The sequence below is a fragment of the Hirundo rustica genome, chromosome 14 (assembly GCF_015227805.2).
Source record: "Hirundo rustica isolate bHirRus1 chromosome 14, bHirRus1.pri.v3, whole genome shotgun sequence".
Classification (NCBI taxonomy): Eukaryota; Metazoa; Chordata; class Aves; order Passeriformes; family Hirundinidae; genus Hirundo; species Hirundo rustica.
The window spans coordinates 10,958,644-10,979,998 of record NC_053463.1 but is presented as its reverse complement, the minus strand read 5'-3'; the positions used below and the strand labels follow the sequence as shown (position 1 = coordinate 10,979,998).

The 21,355-nt window shown below is 44.5% G+C and overlaps 1 protein-coding gene across 2 annotated transcripts; it reads left to right on the top strand.

Moving 5' to 3' along the window:
- The first annotated feature begins 530 nt into the window (after nt 1–530).
- On the top strand, nt 531–20,608 carry KIF3A (kinesin family member 3A). 2 transcript variants are annotated; one of them, XM_040078141.1, is made up of 19 exons: nt 531–621; nt 1,928–2,210; nt 3,776–3,920; nt 4,175–4,259; nt 4,736–4,841; nt 5,563–5,702; nt 6,333–6,530; nt 6,908–7,082; nt 8,100–8,189; nt 9,783–9,854; nt 11,715–11,723; nt 13,331–13,487; nt 14,315–14,495; nt 14,780–14,890; nt 15,655–15,780; nt 16,432–16,485; nt 16,614–16,682; nt 16,891–17,015; nt 17,541–20,608. In XM_040078141.1, exons 1-19 carry the CDS (start codon nt 616–618, stop codon nt 17,587–17,589), a joined length of 2,181 nt encoding a protein of 726 aa, XP_039934075.1. In that variant the 5' UTR covers nt 531–615; the 3' UTR covers nt 17,590–20,608. The 2 variants fall into 2 exon arrangements, with proteins under 2 accessions (XP_039934075.1, XP_039934078.1); XM_040078144.1 differs by lacking the exons at nt 9,783–9,854; nt 11,715–11,723.
- Nucleotides 20,609–21,355: the final 747 nt, after the last annotated feature.

Below are 21,355 nucleotides of genomic sequence, written 5' to 3'. Positions count from 1 at the left end.
TTACAAATAACTTGGAAATGTGCCTTATTAGTGCAGGACTAACTGATTTATGTGCCACTCGAACTGTATTGCTTGTTTATATATAAGTTACTCTGCAGTCCCTCTACCTCATCAGCAATTCAAAACGTTACACTCAGGAAAAGAAGGAGATGGATTTTCTTCCTCGTGTGGAGAACAGGCTGGGGCTTGCAGCCCTGTCAAGAGACCCAGAGCCTCCTCAGACCCCCTGGAGCCCTTCCAGGGCAGTGGAGTCTTGGCAGAGCCCTGGAGGCCTGCCGAAGCCACCGGAGATCTCTCAAGGGCCCTGCCAGCCCCTCAGAGCGCCGTCAGCCCCTCAGAGCCCCGCGCGCCACGCCCCCTGCCCTCGCGCCGTGGCCAGGACGCCGCGCCCGCCCCGCCGTTCCCGTGGCGACGGAAAGCCCCTCCCGCCGCCGCCGCTTCGCCGCCATTGGCTGGGCTCCCTTCGGCCCCGCCTTCCCCGCTCGCCATTGGTTGTGTGGCCACCGCAGCGCGCGGGGGCCGGCCGCGGGGCGGGGCGGGCGCAGGCGCGGTGCTGTTATTGTTCCGCGGTGCCAGCGCCTGGCCCGGGCTGCCGCCGCCGCCATCGCTATCGCCATGCCGGTGAGATCCGGGAGGGAAGCGGGGTGTGGCCCCCGGGGCCGTCCGGTCACTGCGCACCTCTGCCCGCCGCGCCCGGGCTTCCCAGACCCGGTCGCCTCCGTTCCCATGTGCGCGCAGGAGCCGCAGCACGGGCGGTGCCTGTCAGGCCGAGCGGGGCGGGGGTGATGAGGGGCTGCGGCCGGCGCGAGGCTCCGCAGAGGTGGCGGTACCTTGGCAGCGGGGAGTGGAAGTCCTGCCGCCCCGGAGGGTCTCGTTCCCTATCCCTCGTGGAGACACCCGATTCCCGCTCCTGATTTTGGCTGGCCCCTCGTGTGCCGTCCCTCCCCCGCCCAAGTGGGGCTGAGCCGCTCTCTACGTTCAGCAGGACGGCAAAAGCCGCTGCTGAGGCCTGAGAGGAATCAAGGCAGGTGGCAGCTGGAGGGAGAGGGGCTTGGAAGCAGGATTTGTTTCGGTTTGACATCCAGTATAGCTGCTCTAAGAGTAGTTAAACGCTCAGCTGCAGCACCTCTAGCCCAGGGGAGTGTCTCAGGCTTAACTAGATTCGTCAGCCGTGCTTCATATTTGTTTTGGTAACTACACAAAAGAAATGAATGTGATGTTTTATAATACAACATTCAGGTTTTCTAAAGGATTAAACTTAAGTGTGTACACTGAGAGTTGTAATTAAAATGAATTCCCTTCAGCCAGCACTCCCTGGTATCTAGCTGTGTGCTCTGTGAGGTTTGAGAGTGTATAGTCAGTGTTACTGGAAAATAATGTCACGGCTGCACCAAATTCCAGCAAACTTTTTGAAGATTACAAGGTGAAATTGTTTCTTGAAAAAATTCTTAGAGGATGTTGAGTGTGAAATGCTCAAGGTTTACTCATTAATTTTCCATGTTGGCAAACAGAAGGAGATCTTATTGCCTGAATAAATGTGTTATTCTCTCAGCTTTAATTATAAACCACTCCTGGTTCTAAGTCCCCAAGTTCATGATCCTCTGGAGATTTAGCTGCCCAGGATGATTCAACAGTGTTTGTGCTGAAACACACAGTAGTTTTATAGTGGGAAATGGCAGAGCTAGATTGGATATTAGGAAGAAATTCTTTCCTTTGAGGGTGGTGAGGCTGTGGCGTAGGTTTCCTAGAGAAGCTGTGGTTGTCTTGTCCCTGGAAGTGTTTAAGGCTGGAGCAGCCTGCTCTAGTGGAAGATGTTTGCCCATGGCAGGGGGTGGAACTGGGTTTCCTGCACCCCAAACCTTTCTGTGATTCTGTGTTAACCCTAGTGTTACAGCCTGTGTATTTTTTTTTTTTTTAATAATTATAGATTAACAAGCCTGAGAAGCCGGACAAGCCGGAGAGCTGTGACAATGTCAAGGTGGTTGTTCGCTGCCGGCCTCTCAATGACCGGGAGAAAGCTACAGGCTACAAAATGGCAGTGAACGTGGATGAGATGAGGGGAACTATAACTGTTCATAAAACAGACTCATCCAATGAGCCTCCAAAGACATTCACATTTGACACAGTGTTTGGACCAGAGAGTAAACAGCTGGATGTCTATAATTTAACAGCGAGACCTATTATAGATTCTGTCCTAGAGGGATACAATGGTAAGTTCCTTGTTGTAAGGGAAGGATCCTATCCTGTCTTCTTTTCTTTGTTTTGTTAAAATTCCTGCTGATGTTGTTTAAGGGAGTTTCACCTTCTTAGGGCTGTAGCCGCAGATCATTTCTGTTGTGGCCTCTAACTTAAAATAGCCTGAAGGTACTTGCTGTTCTGAGTGCTCAGTGGCTTTACCCACTGCTGTCATTAACAGTGAGAGATGGGTGATGGAGACTCCACTGAGATCATTTAGCTTCATGCTTTTATCTTCTCTTTGCAAAAGATATGCACTTACATCATTGTCAGAATTCTCAGTGGCTCCTCGCTGTAAATTTCAGCACCCAGGAGCTGCCACGCTGGGCTGCCACTAGGTATGCATACCAGACCTCTGCATAGAGCTGCTTCATTTTTTCCTCGGAACTTCGCTGTTTTCAACTGAGATGACTACTTAAACACATCTGCCCTTCCCCATAGAAAGTCTGTTGTTTCCTGCAGCTGGGAAGAGCGTGGCCATGATTTGTGTGTGTGTGTTACTCATGGAAATGTAATATATAAAGGAAAGCTGATTACTGCTTTCCATAACAGTATGCCACAAGCAACAACACTTTACAGAGTTTTCAAAGGTTTGTAAAATGTCTGATAGTCTCTTGTGCTAACAGACACTGGTTTCAGCTGATTCAAATCATGGTTTGAAAATGAATGATTTAAGGCTGTACCTGGGGAGGTTTAGACTGGACTTTAGGAAGCATTTCTTTACTGAGACACTGTAACAGGCTTTCTAGAGAGGTGATCATTGCCCCAAATTGGAATTTAAGAGGCATTTATTCAATGCACTTAACAACATTCTTTAATTTTTGGTCATCTCTGAATTGCTTGGGCAGTTGGATTAGATGATCACTGTAGGTCCCATCCAGATGAAATATTACGTTCAGTTTTTCCAGTCTGTAATGTCAGTGGCTTGATAACAAAAGCATGAGTTTTCAGCAGTGCTAGGCTAAATCTAAGAACTGGGATATTTTTGGGGTTCCACAGTCTGGGATTTAAGTAATGTTTCTGGTTGCCTTCTTGTTCAGGCTGATTCTTTAGTCCAAATTGTAGCTGTATCTGCAGGTTCAGAGCTGAAGTTTTGCTGTGGCTCTGCTGTAGAAGCCTCACACCATTTCTGCTGTGGTTTAATGATTAGGAGTAGTTGAGTTTGCTGGTGGTGTATAATCATGTGCTGCTAATTGGCCGTGTTATTAGCTGGGCTTGCCTGCATTGTTTGTTTGTGGAACTGAAGTGTACTAGCATTCCATGCTTTAGTCACTCGGCAGTTTTAAAACAAGCTGGCTTTTTATTGGACGTCTTGCAGGCTGGATTAAGCAGCAGATAGGTCCTGTTTGCTGTGTTTGCCCAGCATTTCTGTTGCTCCAGCTTTGTACTCCAGTAGCCACTGGAGTGAGTGGAAAATATTAACTCCATAAAAACAGAGGTGTTTGGTTAAGTAAGGCTAAGAAGGGATGAAGTAAAACTGCAGTTAGAGTTTAGAGAAGACTCAACTTCTTAGAGTTTGTTATTTTATTTTATCCTTCAGGTACTATTTTTGCATATGGGCAGACTGGAACAGGCAAAACCTTCACCATGGAAGGGGTCCGAGCAGTTCCTGAACTCAGAGGCATCATTCCCAATTCCTTTGCCCATATATTTGGTCACATTGCCAAGGCAGAGGGGGATACAAGGTAAATGCCTTCCCTTGACTGCTTCTGTCTTTTTTTTTTTTTTTAATGTGAGTCCATGTGTAGCAGGAGCCTGACCTTGACAATGACAACAGAAATGGTACTTCTCCCAAGATGAAAAGCTCACACTTAGGCAGTTCTTGAGGTGCAGCAGGACTGTGTTGGTATTTCACTGTTTTCTTTGCACTCTCTGACTCTTGTTTGTGGGACTTCAGCAAATGTTTTGCTAAGTGAACTACCCAGCTGTTCATCTGCAGGTTTTTAGTTCGTGTCTCTTACCTGGAAATTTACAATGAGGAGGTGCGGGACCTGCTGGGAAAGGACCAGACACAGAGGTTAGAGGTGAGCCTCTTCTTCTGAATGTGGTGTTTGTTTTGAATCAGAGCACTATTCTGTTTTAAAGATCAGAGAAGCACCTGCAGGGAAGTGGGGAGGTTGGGCTCCTCAGCAGTCCTCGTTCCTTTGCGATGCAGTAGCTGGATGTCGCTGCTGGCTTCTTTGAATCGCTTCCACTTGGTCAGTTGCACAAAACTGGCTGTTCCACCTGAGGCAATTTTGTATCTGCAGTTTTACCCCGAAGGCCCTCAGCAGTCTTGGGAATTGGAGACTAGGATTTGAAATCATGTCTTTCCCCCAGAGGAAAACAGTAGTATATTGTCCTGCATGAGTCTTTATTCCTTATCTGCTCTGATTCCAAGTGGAGTGTTTTATGTGCAAGCCAGAAAATGGAGGAGTAAACCACTATACTGTTAGAGTATCACTGGACTTGCTCTTGGGGATCTCCTAGGGATGCTCAGTCTGAACTGTTTCTCTCTTAGGTGAAAGAGAGACCTGATGTGGGAGTTTATATCAAAGACCTTTCAGCTTATGTTGTAAACAATGCAGATGATATGGACAGAATCATGACTCTGGGCCACAAGAACCGTACGTAGCCTTGCTGTGGGCAGGTTTATAGCTCAGACAGAGTAAAGGTCTGGTTTCCAGACCACATTAGGAGATCCTAGGCTTGTTGCTGGGACGAATGTTTGGCTGAACAGAAAAAAAAGGGTATCTCCTCCCAAACCCCTTTTGTGCAGGGGCAGGTGAAGAAGCCTGTGCTTCCCACATTGGCCAGTGCCGGTGGGGAGCAGCAAAGGGAGGATACAATGAGGGCAGTCAGTGTTGTCAGAACTGTTTGTGTATCTCTTCATCCTTTTTCCGCTTCAGTTCTGATCAGGATGAGCATCAGCCCTGTTTTCTGGAAGACTTCTTAGTTAAGCTCAGATTATTTAATGACTTAAAGTTCTGATTCCTGTTTCCCTTGGCATGGATTGCTGTGTTTTTATTTCCCAAAATACACCTGTTTTCAGGGTTCTGCTGTGAGCACCTTAAGCTACTGATCTTGAAACAGATGAGGACAGTTGCTGGTCTTGGGAGTCTGTGGTTGGCTTAGAGCTATAGCAGGCTGCAGGACCTTCTGCTAGTCCAGGTTGGAAGTGTACTGCAACTTCAGTCCCCAAGAACAGACTTTGCTGCTGAGTCTGAGCATCTTCTGGAATACAGGGTTGGGTAAAGAGGTGGGAATGAGTCTCCTCTGAGAGCAGGAAGAGTTAGAGGAAGATGTGGTTAATTCTGAAGACATCACTGCTTTTTTCTCTATTAAAAGGTTCTGTTGGTGCCACGAACATGAACGAGCACAGCTCTCGCTCTCACGCCATCTTCACTATCACCATTGAGTGCAGTGAGAAGGGGGTGGATGGGAACATGCACGTGCGCATGGGCAAGCTGCACCTCGTTGACCTTGCTGTGAGTAGGACCAGACAGGTCTTTGGCAAGACATTTGGTTTGGGTTGTTGTGAGTGTGTGGTTCATCACTGAGGTTCCTTCCCTCAGTGTCAGTTTTAACCAATGTAATTGTGCTGGTAGTACATGCATTTAGCCCAAGATTTACACTGACATATCTTTCCTTGGGGAAGGTGCAGAAAAAGTGAGACTAGAGGCATTCAACTTATTTAAATGCATTTTAACTTATTTACATGATGTGTGTTTAGGATGCTCTGTGAAACTCTTTAAAATAATTGCACTGTTGCTGTTTGCTCTTGTTCTGCTGATAGGAAGGCGGTTGGCAGCTTCAGCTGGGGTGCCTTTTAACTGCTGACTGACATCCCATAATGTTTTTGTTCATGGGGAGGAAAATTTCCATTTTCCCACCTGCACTGCTTTAAGCAATCCAGTTTGCTGGCACTTAAAGCTTCTGTTTAAGACTTGTTTGACTCGTCTCTTTAACAATGTCTGAGATACTTAGCTACTTTCTCTAGTAATGGATGAAGTGGTTAGTGACATGGCTGCTAGCAAGATTTCACTGTTGCTGATTCTGTTTGGAGGGAGATGTATTAGAGGATCTGTTTTAATTCCTGCTTCATGTTCTCTTTTCAGGGTTCTGAAAGACAGACAAAAACTGGAGCCACAGGGCAGAGACTGAAGGAAGCCACTAAGATCAACCTCTCTCTCTCCACACTGGGCAATGTTATCTCTGCACTGGTGGATGGCAAGAGCACCCACGTACCCTACCGTAACTCCAAACTCACACGGTTGCTGCAGGACTCCCTGGGGGGCAACTCCAAAACCATGATGGTAAGCTAAGAAGAGGTGCTCTTTCCAGTGTTGGCTGTTGGGCTGCATTTTTGTAGGGATCGCATAGTGACCTGAACAGCCTGGCATTTACCTCACCAATCCTAAGATGTTTGCAGCTTAGAGAACCTTCTGTGTGCATCTCTATCTTTTCTCTTTGCCTCTGTATAGATGAGGTTCTAAATGTAGCACACGTGTACACACATGTATGAGATCAAGCGGAACCTGTGCTTGGGTAGTCAAAAGTGGCTTCAGTGTAGGAGCAGCAGGAAAGCTTGGGAAGGAGCAGCAGTGTGAGACCGTCAGAGCTGGGGTCAGGTTCCTGCAGTGCCTTGTGCTGGGCTCTGACACTCCAGTAACTTGGTCTCCACGTGTCGCAGTGTGCAAACATCGGACCAGCAGACTACAACTACGATGAGACCATCAGCACTCTCAGGTATGCAAACAGAGCCAAGAACATAAAGAACAAGGCCAGGATTAATGAGGATCCCAAGGATGCTATGCTCCGCCAGTTCCAAAAAGAAATTGAAGAGCTGAAGAAAAAACTGGAAGAAGGTGAGACTTTCCCTTCCCCTTGTGTTCCTCTCTGCACGATGCTTGTTCTGCTTGAATGGGAACATGATTTGCTACTTACATATGTATCACATGAGGTTGGCCACTAGCGCAGGTAGGTGTTGTGGTTTTGTTTGCCCTGCTGGATGCCGGGTGAGGTGCCTAAGGCTGCTCGTGGGGTCTGGCTTTCCCACTAGGTGGCACTTGGCACTAGGGTGAGTGGTGGCCTCTCGGCTGGGATCAGTGTGCCCGGGTTTCCCTGGGTTTCCCTAGCAAGCACCGGGGCTCTGAACACAACTGACACGGTATAGAAAAGTAAACTGAACTGTAATAACAGGTTACACTTTGTCTCTGATTGGGGAGGAGGGTTACATTTATCAGGAGGAAAATTGAACCAAATTTGTGGAGATGGAATTGGGTTTCTAAACACTGTAGAGCAACAGGAAGTTTTTTTAAGAGCTGTGTAACTTTGTAGCCTTGTGTCTCTTACTAGTCCATCGACATGGAGTGACCCTGCTAGAGGGATGCTTGCTAAACAGTGACGAGATGTCACAACATCTCTCTCTGGAGATACTCACAGAACAGCTGTAGCAGTAACTCCAGCATGACTTGCTGTTTGTTGTCTCTCTCATTCAGGAGAAGCAAGAAATGGTCAGTAATGCTTCTTTTTGTTTCTTCTGAGAGGGAAGTGTGAGGTGGAAGAGAAGGTCAGGTCGAATCCTGCTAGGAAAACTTTGTAGCTTCAGCTGAGCAAAGATGCTCTATTTTTCATGAAGAGCAGCCTCTTGAGCTTTAATACATACACACTGACATCAACATTCAGTTGCTTATCTTGATTGTCCTTAAGTTTTCTGAGCCATGGCAAGCTGTCTGCTTGTGCAACAGTTAAGGACTTCTGCAAGTACTCATAAGCTTATGTCAGGCACTGCTGTGTTTGGACAAATGCTGCTGTCAGAGTAACAAGCTGTTATGAGGTGAAGGAAAGCTTTTGATAAAAGCACACACACTCTTCTCTTGTAGGGGAAGAGATCTCTGGTTCTGAAACCAGCGATTCTGAAGAGGAGGATGAAGATGGGGAGATTGGAGAAGAGAAGCGGAAGAAACGGCGGGGTAAGGCAGTAGAGATTCCTGTCAGTGCCACCAGTCTCCTCTTACCCACAGGCCAGTGTAGGAAGTGTAGCCAGAGCCAGGCAGGGACAGGAGGAGATGTAGAGATGCCCTATGCCGCTGCAATTATCATGCCTCTCCTAGAAACGAAGGCCTTTGGTGCCGTCTCTGTAGATGGACAGCTCCAAACCCGTGTAGTACCTGCTTCCACTTGGGTAGCTGTGCTTGTTGTGACATCATCCTTTGTGGTGGCTCCCTGGGTGCCGCAAGGTGGCTGCATATGGCTTGTGTCTGGTGGTGTGGAACTTCCCCTGCTCACAGAGGTGGGAGGAAGAAGACACCAAAGATCATTTGTAGGCAGGTGTGGTTTTTAGAGCCATGGGTATGATTGGAGGGGAATTTTGGCTGTGGTTTAGGCAAAGGATTCATCTGTCTTAGGGATCTCCAGTAACTGTCTCTTCTGGTGTCCTATTTTATATTGATAGAGGGAAAACTTGACCTTTGGGTGTCTCTGTGCTAGCTGAAAAGCTTAATGGGACATTTAGCACATACTTTTTTTTTTGGGAGCAGTCTGAAAACCCCATGGTGAAGTTTCCTTTGTTCCACATCAGTGTTAAACTGCTGTGTATCATCTAAACTCCAGGGGATGTTGTTGAACCTGGAGCTGCAGGTCACTGTACCATGGGGTGCTCTGGCTTCTTGGGAGCTTGCTGTTCTCCCAGAACCCTGCTGGTAATTCCTCATGGATAGGAGAGAAATCAAGCCCAGTGCTACATCCCAACTTCCATCTTCTCTGGACATTCAAACTGCCTTCCTGTTCCAAAGCACCCACATCTGTTGAAAAAGAAAAAATCCTGTTAAAGCATTCCTGCTTTTAGGTGTACTCTCTTCATTTTGGCGTCTGTCTCAGTAATCATAATTACTTTTGCCATGCCTTTGGTGATAGCTGTAACAAGTTCATTTTTCACCTTTTGGTTATTTCCAGAAGTGGAAAGCTTGACCACTGTCTCCAAATGTCCTGCCTAAATCTCCTCCCAAGGGTAGACCACCTTCAAAGTGCTGCTTGGAAGGAGTAGAGGGTGAATAACTGGCTTACTCAACTCCCAAACCAGCTACTCTAGTTAAGTTCCCTAAGGGAGCTGCTTCACAGGAGTACACACTGACTGTCCCTGTGTGAGCTGCTTCTGCCTTGCAGCGTGAGAAGTGCACATTGCCATGTGCATAAGACTGGAAAGGATTCATGGTCGCTGAATCCTCTGCTATGGCAGATATCCACAGCCTTCTCCACTATGATCTGGTGTTCTCTGCTGTTGTTGCTTGAAGTGGAAGCTGTCTTGGCATGTTGTTTTAAGCTGTAGTCTGGTTAAGGTGGGTTTTATCTGAAATGTCTTTCTGAGCATGCAGTTTTGTGCTGGGAAATAGTGGCTTTGCAAGCTGAGTCTGGGAGGGATCCTAGCAAATGCTTCCTAATGGGAACCTGTGCTTTTTTGAACTAGGTTGCTGGCTCTTCTGGGTTTCTTTCCTTTAGAACTAACTTCCCATCTGCATGTTTCTTCCTCTCTGGGTTTTTCTGTGGGACGCATTTCTGTTTTCCAGGCAGTAGCAGCAGCAGTAGTTCAGACTCCACATGCTCTGTCATAGAGAAACCTCTGGATAAGTCCTTCACTAGTGAGTGGCAGCTCTTAAGTCCTTTAAGCTTTGGCCTTTCCATGATCTGCACACTCCATTTTGCAATGTTGCACTCTTCCCTGCTTTGTCTGTTGGAAAGATAAACCTCAAGCTGTAACTCTGCTAAAGCATGCCTTTCCTTTGCTGCTTCCATGCTTGAACAGTTATTCAATGTGCACACTGTTAGCCAGGTATGTGAGAGAATAGGAAACAATGTAGTAGGCTGCTTGAGCAAGATTTAGAGGTAATTGAGAAATAATAGGTTAAAAAAATCTGGCTTGTGTTAAATGAGCTTCTTAGAATACAGAGGAAACAACAGAGCTAACCTTTTAATGGGAATTGCTACAATATGAATTCATAAAAAGGACAGCTAGATATATATATTCTACATTATATTGGACTCTACCTTTTCAAAATTAGTTTTGGAGAACAGTCAAGCATCTTGTTTGTACTAACAAAGAAAATGGCAGTGTTTGGTTGATCGGCTTTATTTTTGCAGATACTTTAAAAAATATCCTTGGTGTTTGGGGTTTAAGTGTCCCATGATACTAAGTTCTTGATCTCTGTGGGACTCAGTTCAGAGGAACAGGACATCCAGATTTTGATCTAGTAGTGAGGAAAGTCTGGGCTGCTCTTGGTCAGAGAGGTCATTGTGGCTGTATAAACCCTGCAATCAGTGAGGATTGTGGAAACAAATCACATCTTGGGACTCAGCTTGTGGGGACTTTAGCTGGTGTTGCTTTGATCCTGGACAAAAGCACTCCGCTCTTCTCCCTGTATGGAGAGACCCTGGAAAGTATTGCTGTATAGCTCGCTTTTACACTAGTGGTGTTAGTGGAAGGCCTCAGCTCAGAGAAGGGTGGTAGCAGGGTTAAAAGGAAGGAGCACAGCCCAGGGGACACCTTTGGTGAGTCATGACGGTAGCCTGGGAGTTCAGTTGCTTCAGTCCTGCTCCTTTAAAGCTTGCTTGGAACCTGAGTGTTTTATTTGGCTGAGGACAGTTAATAGCAAACTGCTGATGTGTCAGCAGGTGGATGAGTCCATGTCCTGCAGGTTTGGAGAATGCTCTGTTGGGGAAGTTGTGCTGGGCTTTTGACAGTTGGGATAAGTGTAGCTTTTTGTGATTTGGGATATTAACTGTCCTCTGGTGTGACCCTTCTGCATGTGGTGTCTTTCATCATCCCTTTCCTGTTCTGCCTTTTTTGTTGCACTTGCTTGAATAACCCAAAGTGGCTCTATACCTCTATGGAAGCACCAGTTACTGCAAATTAACCTACTAATCCCCTGTGTAATTAAATGGAGAAATCTTGTGTTGAGACTCCCTGTGTGCAACTGTCTTGTATCTTGAAAAGAATTGGCTTGGAAATCTTGGTTAAAACTTAGAACGTGTATTCTGAATGCTAATGTTTTACAGGTAATATAACAGAATTGGCTCTCTTGAGTGTGGGGATCATTAAGTTTGTTAATTGAAGGAGAAATCCACCCCCTTTAATTGTTTCTTAGGTCATGATCCTTGCAGCTGGCTCCTAATGTTGTGTTTAGATCCAGCATTGCATTGAATGGGCAGAAGAATGCAAGAATGAGCTGAAGATTATCCTGGATTTGCAAAGCACTCTGAAATACAGACACAGTCTCTGCTTTAGCGTAACATGATGCATTAGTGTTTGCTCTAAGAGAGGGATTTTTACTTATGATTATCTCATATTTTCTACTCTAGAAACATGAATGTAAAATTTGATGTTTGCTCTAGTGCTGATGATCTTTGTCTAAAATGATCAAAGCAATAACATTTTCTCTCCTCCTCTTTTTATGTGTTTGCTGCCTCTCTGCGATTTGCTTTCTACTTCCTCTTAATGCAAGATCAAGCAGGTTGGTGTAATTGATTTTCACCTCCTTACAATTGCAAAGCTTGTGAAAGGATCTTACAACTTGCTTCACTTCAACTTTTTCTCCTAAACTGACAACATATAGGGCTATGTCCTAATAGTAAGAAGTCTTTATCTGGATTATTTCATATGATGAGCTCTGTATAGCACTTCCAGAAAGCTTATTACTCAAATACTAATTACTGAGAGATTTTTACACCACAAGCCCAGAAAGAAGTGCTCATTATTTGATTCTGAAGTTTAGCAGAGGGCAATGAAGATACTGTTTGCAGTAGTGGTGAAGTCTTTGCCTAGCAACAAAAGTAATTAAAGCACTTGTGCACATGAAGAAATATATATGCAGATGTGAAAATATGTGCATGCATGTTTACATATGCAGTGCACTTTGCTGGAGTGTATATGTGTGTAATTATATATGATTATGAACAGAATACATATATATATGTATCTGTATATAAATGAAGCTGAATATCTTGAAGACTGGAGGACGAGATGCCTTTTACTGAACAGCTTCCTTGAGTGTGTTCTGACTGTGTGCATTATGTGTCTATGGAAAACAGGCGGCAGTCAGTGGCTCCTGTTAGTTTAAGTACATTCCACAGGGTGGGTTTATTCATGTCTGGAAAAGCAAAACAAGAAAATGATGGATTCACTTGTGAATAAATGGATGTTTAGGACTTGTGGATTTGAGGAAATGCATCCTCATTCCACATAAGCCCCCCCAGCATCTCTATGTTCACCTGACTTGGGCACTCTTGGCATTGCAATGAAAGTTGGCTCAAGACTTGCAGAGTGGCTTTCAAGAGTAGCAGCCTGACACTTTGTTTCAAATTTGGGGTGTTGGGGGCTGATCTTGAGGTCAGTAGGTTCAGTAAGCTGCTCTGGACACTCCCTTTGTAGCTCTCCAAGACCCGGACCTGGTGTGCTGCTGGGGTACTTCTGTTGTGAAGACACAGATGGTTAAGCTAGAGCCAAGCTTGGTACTTTCAAATCTGTGGGTAGTCACTGTCACATAGACCAAATATCATCAAGAAGTTTCTTTAGTTGCCTGGTTTTCATAGGGCTGTTCTGAATTTCTCTATTTTCATAGTAGTGTGTTCTTAAAAGTACCTACATCCTCTTGGAACAGGTAAGCCTGTAAGGAGGGCAGTGAATGAGGGGAATGGTAGAGATGCTAATCTGAAATTTGAGTATGTAACTTTTGGTACCTGAGCTCTTGTAGCTGTACGTCAAGGAAGTCCTGTGTTTTCTTTCCTCTGGCCTGATCTGCACTGTTAGAACATCAGAGTTTCCAGACTGGGCTTCTCTTCAAGCAGTGTTTGTTCTCCAGGTGTTCTTTGTATGTTTTATATTTTGGGGGCATTAGTTTCCAGTGTTAGTTACACAGCATTGCTGCTCTGTAGGAGCTGGTGACAGCTGGCCAATGTTAAAATGGAACTTGAAGGACTGAGTTTTACCCATTCTTAAGGTGATACCTAATGAAATTTTTGTTAAATGTGAGTATTGAACATGAACTTGGAAAAAATGCTGTGATACAAAGGTTGTTTTACTTCTCAATGAACTAATTTGTTTTCCCTATGTCTTTCAAAGGCAAAAAGAAAGTTTCCCCTGATAAGATGGTAGAGATGCAAGCAAAGATTGAAGAGGAGAGAAAAGCTCTTGAAACTAAACTTGATATGGAAGAAGAAGAAAGAAATAAAGCCAGAGCTGAACTGGAGAAGAGAGAAAAAGACTTGCTCAAAGCTCAGTGAGTACCATGCCCTGAGCTGTTTGTGTGGTCGTGTAGGTTGTTCTTCCTTAATCATAGGAATATCTGGAGTTGTCAAACTTTGTAGAAAGTGAACATCATCCTTTGCTATTGTCAAGGTTAAAGAGGACCTTATTCTACTTTGAGAGCTTAGAGTATATGGGAAAGACAAAACTTTTATCCTTTTGCCGTTTCTTTTCTTGACTTTACTTAGCTGTGTAAGATAGCCTAGAAAGATAAATTAATATCCCAAGACCTGTGAGGAGCAGCAGTAGTGTTCTGTGAACAGGCCAGGTTCCCTGCACCACAGTCACAAGCATGTGATTTTGGGTGTAGGGGTGCTCTATTCTGACACCAAAAAGCTGCTAAGGTCACACTACCCTATGCAAATAGGCTGTTCCAGCAGCAGCCAGCATTCCTGGTTTGCACTTCAGCTGCTCTGCCTTGATCTCTGTTCACTCCCCTCTGTTTCAGCAGCTGCCTCTGGGCACTGCTGTGCTGGCAGGGCCCTCCCTTTTGGGTAGAGAGTGCCTTGAGTAGCCTGGAGGTGTCACTGAGTGCTTGCAGCCCCTCACAGAGGTGACTTGCAGCAGGAGGAATTTCTCTGCTGACCTGGTTTTTGCTTGAGAGAAAGTGGTGGCAGCTGGAGCTTGGGGAACTTGCTTCTTTCACTTGCACTGCCTCACCCCCACTTAAAGCCTCAGCAGCAAGACAAGTTTTTCCAGCCCTGTGAGTGCAGTCTGGGCTATAAAATGTAAAATCAAGCTGGACCTGATGCCTTTTGAGCACAGTAGGGCAGGAAGTCTCACAGCTATCTGTCTGTCTAGGCAAGAGCACCAGTCCCTGTTGGAGAAACTGTCTGCATTAGAGAAAAAGGTGATTGTGGGAGGAGTGGACTTGCTGGCAAAAGCAGAGGAGCAAGAGAAGCTTCTAGAAGAATCAAACATGGAACTAGAAGAACGAAGGAAGAGAGCAGAGCAGCTTCGCAGGGAGCTCGAGGAGAAGGAGGTGGGGTTATCTGCTGTGGCTGTCTGCAAACAGCAATGGCAGGACACACCAGGATGTGTTACCCAGGTGTGGCTCTGCTCTGGAGCGCTGCAGAAGCCACCCCTTTCCAGGTCACTCACTGGCTGTGCAACCCCTGCAGGTCTGAGCCAGCCTGGCTCAGCCAGGGAGGGCTCTGTGCTCTTGGCAAATGCTTTGTTCAAGTTGTTTTTCCTCTCGTTCATACTGTTGCAGAGAGTTTCTGTGGTTGTTAATGTGTGTGTGTCTGTGCTAAATGTTGTCCACAGCAAGAACGCTTGGACATCGAGGAGAAGTACACCAACCTCCAGGAGGAAGCACAGGGGAAAACCAAAAAACTGAAGAAAGTTTGGACCATGCTTATGGCTGCAAAGTCAGAGGTTAGTATCTAAAGTCCCTCAGCCAGTGATCCTGGGAGGCACTAGAGCTGGGAAGGGTAAGCCATCAGCTTTGTAATGCTGGAAAATGTGCTGTATGTTTAGAAATGTCTTTCTGTGCTGTGCAATTGGATCACATAATTCAAAAAGACCAAGTCTGGAGTTGGAGCTTTAGAACAGCATGTTACAGAGCTTTTCCAGGCCAGGCTGAGAAGGTTTATTTGTGAGACCCTGAGATGTTGAGAACTTCAAGGAAAACCACTGGTTATTTGTGAAATAAAATGCAAATTGTTTGCCGGCAGCCTCTTGTCCTGCTTTGCTGCAGCCCAAAGGCTTCTCTGCTCTGAGCTGCCTGTCCTTTTTGACTGATGCCCTTGTTACCTCATCCTCAGTCACTGGATCAGTGTATTCTTTGGCTGGTAGCTGGAGTTCATGTTTCATTAAAAAATACATTTGATGTCTTTGGGAGCAGAGATTTTCCTTGAAACCTTGCCAGGGGTAAATTGTCTCATGCTAGTCTTAGCTGAAACAGCTTGGATTGGCAGAAGGCCAGTTTTGGGTTTATGAAACTGAAAACTTAATGCTGTTTTCAGCCATCTCTGAGTTGAAATGGTTCAGAGGGTTTATTTTTCAGAGATATTGTGGTACCAGAAACCAGAGTTTGCTTTATTTTTCCAACTCATACAGACAAAATACTGTTCTCTTTAGGCTGTTAACCATGTCTTAAGGTAAGTCTGATGCCTCTCAAATTCCTGTTTTGTTTTCAGATGGCAGATCTACAGCAAGAGCATCAGAGAGAGATTGAAGGGTTGCTGGAAAACATTCGGCAGCTGAGCAGGGAGCTTCGTCTTCAGATTCTCATCATAGACAACTTCATTCCTCAGGACTACCAGGTGAAGGCAAAGCACCTGAGCCTGGGGAAGGGGTTGTGCTGTGCTAGTCTCAGTTCTCTTGCAGCATATTTTCCTAAAGGCTTATAAAAATAAGAACCACATTCACCATATAATTAACTGGTGTATTCACTGTGTGCCCATGCAGTGGGTCTGTTCAAAATCTTTTTTTTTTTCCCTACTAGCTTGAAGTTGTGCTTACTAATGTCTGATATTAACACAAAGACTGGGTTTTTAGATCTTTGACATTCTTTGTGACTATTCTTTATGACTCCAGAAAAGTCACAATGAGCTAAAATATTATGTGCACTATTTAATGGGAAAAGTAAGGGAAATTCTTTTTATAGTTTTAAGTTTTTTCATATCACAGTGTTTGCTTACTGCTGTCCCGATGGTGTTGGCATAATAGAAACTTCATGCTGTAGGGGACTCTCCAGTACATACGAATAGGGAGTGGTCTTTTTCTCTTCTGTAGTCTTCAGAGTATAAATGGGGGGTTTTTTTTGCACAGGATATAGCTGTTCTGATAGGAACAACTTGCAAGGGCTCAAGACTGTTCTTAAGTAGCTTGTCCAGGCCTTAGGATGTATGTTCTGGAAAGTGCACATGGAGGGTAAATTGTGCAAGTCTAACACTCACTGTCCTGATTTCTAGGAAATGATTGAGAACTACGTTCACTGGAATGAAGACATAGGAGAGTGGCAGCTGGTAAGAAGAAAATGAACTATGAGCTTTTGAGGGGTTTAATCGAGCCCAGGAAGAAACTGGTGAAGCTGTAGTCAGTTTTACTGTGCACAGTAGGCTTTACTAACAAACCTTTTTTTTTTTGCTTACAGAAATGTGTTGCATATACAGGAAACAATATGAGGAAACAGACGCCTGTCCTGGAGAAAAAAGAGAAAGATGTGAGTGACTATTGAACTAATATATTAAACTGTACAGGCCCAAGTCCTGCCTGAGACTGCCACTCTCTATTTAGAACCAAACTGTCCAATTTCAATTTTCTTTTCTTTTGAAGAAATGAGTCTTTGTAGTGTCATGAAAGCACCATTGATCAGTGTATAAAATTATTCTGATGATTTTGTCTTACGAATTTTTTTGGTGTTTTTCTAGCCCTTTGAAGTGGACCTTTCCCGTGTTTACTTAGCTTACACTGAAGAAAGCTTGAGGCAATCTCTGATGAAGCTGGACAGGCCAAGGACTTCAAAAGGAAGATCCAGGCCCAAGACTGGTAGAAGGTGAAGAACTCTGGGGTATTAATATGCAATGAGGGATTTACCCAAGGGAGGCTTGAGTTTGTCTATGCAAGCTTACCACAAGTCTTCAAACATTTTCTTAATGGGAAAGCAAAAGACAAAATCTTTGCATGGTGTAGTTCCCTGTTGCCAGGTGTGACAGAACCAAGCTGAGATCTCTTTACTGCACTAAATCTTGTCCAGAAAGACTTGTCTGGGGATTGTCTGATGTTCTTTTGCTGAATTCTCCTCTTGCAGCTCCTTGCTTTATTTTGCTGCATTTGGTGTTGCACTTTAGCAGTCTGGCACATTTCCAGTGCAAACGCTGCTGCTGATGGAGAGAGGAGAGGGCTGTTGGGGAGATTTCAGCAGATGCTTTCTTGTGCTTTTTGTTTGGTTGGTTTTGCTTATGGAGAAGTCATGTCACGTAGTTTTGACTTGAAATGTGGCTTGTCCCTGTCTTTCCTAGACAGCATAATGATGTGTGTGTGGTGTTGTTTTTCCCTTTCCTTTCTGCTCTTCAAACAGAAAACGCTCAGCCAAGCCAGGAGCTGTCATTGATTCCCTGCTGCAGTAGTGTGACCTGGTCAGAATTCCTGTAAATATCAGTGAGTGTATAAGGTTTGGCCAGAATATGGAATTCAAGAGATGGCACAGTTTGACATAGATAATTTTTTTTATTTTAAAAAAAGTATTTTTCCTTAGTTGCCTGTATATTGTATGTTATATTAACATAATATTAAACTGGTATATATGATTGATGGTTGTGAAATTCCATTAAGTGTGTTGTGCAGGGAAACTTGTTGATAATCCTTGTTGAAATGTATAGAAAATAGATGCGTGATTGAGTTCTAGATGTGAGTTTAAGTGCTAGATGTGTTAGTTCAAAACAGTTAATGAAATCCTGAAATTAAGGCTGGTAAATCTGACTTATGCCCTGCTTTGCACATAACTGGCAGCTTTCACTGTTGTCCTCTGTTGCACTGATCTGTGTTTGAATGTAGTTGCTGCAAACTTTTAAGAGCATCAAGTCTTTTTATTTAATATTCCTCACTGTGGTTGTTAACCCAGTCGTGTTGTGTGTCGAACACACAGTCCTTTTCCCTTTTTGCTGTCTTGCTGTACAGAGAAAGTAGCTGGGTAGGAAAAACATGAACCATGAAAGTCTTGAGATTTCTGAAAAGGGACCATGCTCTGTTTAAGTGCAGCAGAAATCAAGAGTGTCTAATAGTTCTTGTATTTTTATCAGTTTGTTTGTGATCTGCTGCCACTGTGGAGAATGAGACCTTGGATATTAAGCCAAAAGAGAGCTTTTTCCCTTCTTTTAAGGCTGTGTTATTTTGGCAGCTTTTTATGCTTCAGGGCTGGAATTTTTGTGTGAGTAGTTCTGTAATCTGAACAGCTGAGGTGATTTAAGGAGGATGCTGTAACACCAGGACTTGGTGCCAGCCATGGGGCTGTGAGCACTATGGCTCTGTTTCCTCATCCCTGGCTACCAAGCACTTGGCTACTGCTCTACACTGAGGATAAATTTGACTCTCCTTTGATAAAACAGAATGAATTGGCCAGTTTTCCCAGAACACTATCCCCTGACATAGATGGTGCTGTCTGTGTTCCTGTGTATGTTGTGTGCATCTCCGGCTATGCTCTGATGAGAGGAAAAATTTTTTGGTCTCTGATAATAACCATTTATTTGTGATGGCTGCTCTTTTTATTTGATATTTATGCTGCTGATAGACACATATCACTTTAATATGTTGCTTTTGTGTCACAGAGAAAATGCACCTCCTTCAGACTGCGTGTGTTTTGTAGCTCATCACATCAGCTGGGGGTATCTCAGCAGCTCCTGTGGAGGGGTGAGCTGTGACCTCATCTTAGTGTTACCTGGAGGATTAAATGCTGTGATTACTGACAGGGGAAATGGAGTCCTTCAGTGTGACAGAAAACAAAACAGCTCTTCAGCTGTCCTGAGTCCTTGCTAGCAGCCACATCTGCATTTACCAGAATGTTCCTGTGAAGTACTTAAAGAAGTTAAATGCCCTTTCTTGCTGTCATGATGGTTACCCTGGGTCTGTGACAGGATCTGTAATAGTTAAAACTGGTCTTGTAAGGACGTATTTTGCTCTGAAGGGTATATTCAGTGCTATTCTAAACAAGTTGTAAGCTTTTTCCCGGTGTTTTTAATGGTTTTTTTTCAGGATCATGACCTGGAAGAACATGCTGCCCTCTCTATTGGAGGGAGTGTCACCTAAATTCATACAACATACAGATACAAACACTGGCATTTGTTTTTATTATCATAGCATTTAGAGATAAATGCTCAGAAGTTTCCTTGATTGAAGCTGTAGTTGGTTCTGCTTTGAAGAGATGATCTTATTTTAAATGTGTTTGAATAGAGTTGCATTATCTCTTATTACAGACTTCTTACCAAAAATCCGGACTAAAAATGGCTTAAATGCTGCTTAAAGTCTTTCAGCTCTGAGTCCAAGCAGATAGATGCATAGCTGTGGCCTGTACTGGTTCTCAGAACCAGGGATAACTTCTGTTTCCTTTTTTGTGTTGTATCTTGTGCTAACATTTATTGAATGATCTGGTTTTACAGGATTTAAAACAGAACCATGCTTTCAAAAAGACATTGAAAATCCTTGTACCTGATAGGTATCAGTCACTTCAAGATACTGCTTCACACTCCATTTAAAATAAATATTTAAAATACTTAAAACATAAAGGCATATGATTTACAATTAGCATAACAATCCTGCTGCTGAAAACCTTAGTACTCTGCATATTTAAGTGAGCCTTGGAGCAAGGGAGAACAGTAAGTGATTACTTGCACACCTTTAATTGGCAGATTGGAGAAACTGATTATCTCCTGTTACCAAGGCTTGGAGGACAAATTATTTGCTCTGTAAGGAGATTTTAAACAAAGGTGAACACTCTCTCATGTGCCCTATCAGTTTGGCTCACCTGTTAAGTGGTGTGTTTTGTTGCAGTTCTGGAAAGTTTCTTGTAAAACCAGGGAGTTTGGTTTGTAGATCTACCACATGGGCCCTCTCTATAGCCCTGCCCACCTGTGAATGCCTAGTGGGCCCATAATGTCTTCTAATAAGGAAAGGATTTGATTTATATGGACTTTCAAAAGCTTAATATAGGTCAGTATGTTCTCTATAGTATTTATCAAAACTCACATAACATACTCTGTGTGTGCTCATCTTTGCATCATGCTAACAGAAGATTCTCCTCATTCCAGAACATTGACCTTAACAATGAGATTTTTGCTTAATGTGGTGGAAATGAATTATTTCATTTTTAACTTGTTCCTAGTCCTTTAAGAGGAGGGGAAATGGTCTTTCACTGACCAAACTGTCTGCACATGTCCAGCTTTCACTGTTCTCCACAGTTCTTCTTAGCCAGGCCTGTATAGAGGGAAAAACTGCTAGTCTGTATAATTTGTCTTTCTCTTTATTGGGGTTTTTTTAACTCTGTTTATTTCTGACTATTCCTCATTTTATTAAAGTTAATTCATTATACTGTATATATTAATATTGTGTCCCTGGAGCATGTTCATACCATGAAATAAAATCCTGGATTCCTAATTCCACCCTGTGTGCATGTTTTCCAAATAACGTTATGCATAGCATATCTTTTTTACTCAGTTCTCTCAGGGGGTGGGTGAGATGCCTCTGTAGCTCTGAGCTGCACAGCACTCTGGAGAAGTTTGTGCAGGGAGTTTGGGATGTGTTGGAGCCTTGGTGCCAAGCCCCAGGGCAATGAGCAGCAAGACCTTGTGGAAGAGGTGGACAGGGCAGAACAAGAGGATTCTTTGCAAGGCTGCAAAGAAAACCAGTGGGCTGAGGCTGCAGCTCTAGAGCTGTGCCTGAGATGCTGCTTGAGCCCCTGTTCAGGCCCATTCTCTGCTGGGCTGAGCCAGGGCACTGCAGGAGCAGTTTCTGGGGCCCTGCATGGTCAGTGCTGCCCGTGCTCTGCCTCTTCTGATCTGTGCACTGCAGAGGGGGGGCAGCTGATGGGGAGGAGGCTTTGTCTCCTGCGTTCCACAAGCCAGCTCCCCCTGTAGTGGTGCAGATGGTGTGAATTTACCTGCAGTTGTTGGGAATGTTCTGCTGTTTCCTCTGCTGCATGAGCTGTGTGGGTTGGCAGTGCCTGTGGCCCCCCAGCCTGCTCTGCCCATGGGTACCACGTTTGGTCTGCAGCTCCCCTGAGCCCTGTAACTCAGCTGATTCATGAACCAAACCCTGCACCATCCTGGCCTCTTCACTCCTGGGCCACAAAGGACTGTGCCATATATGTAAATATGTTATAATGCAGGCTGTAAGTAAAGTGAG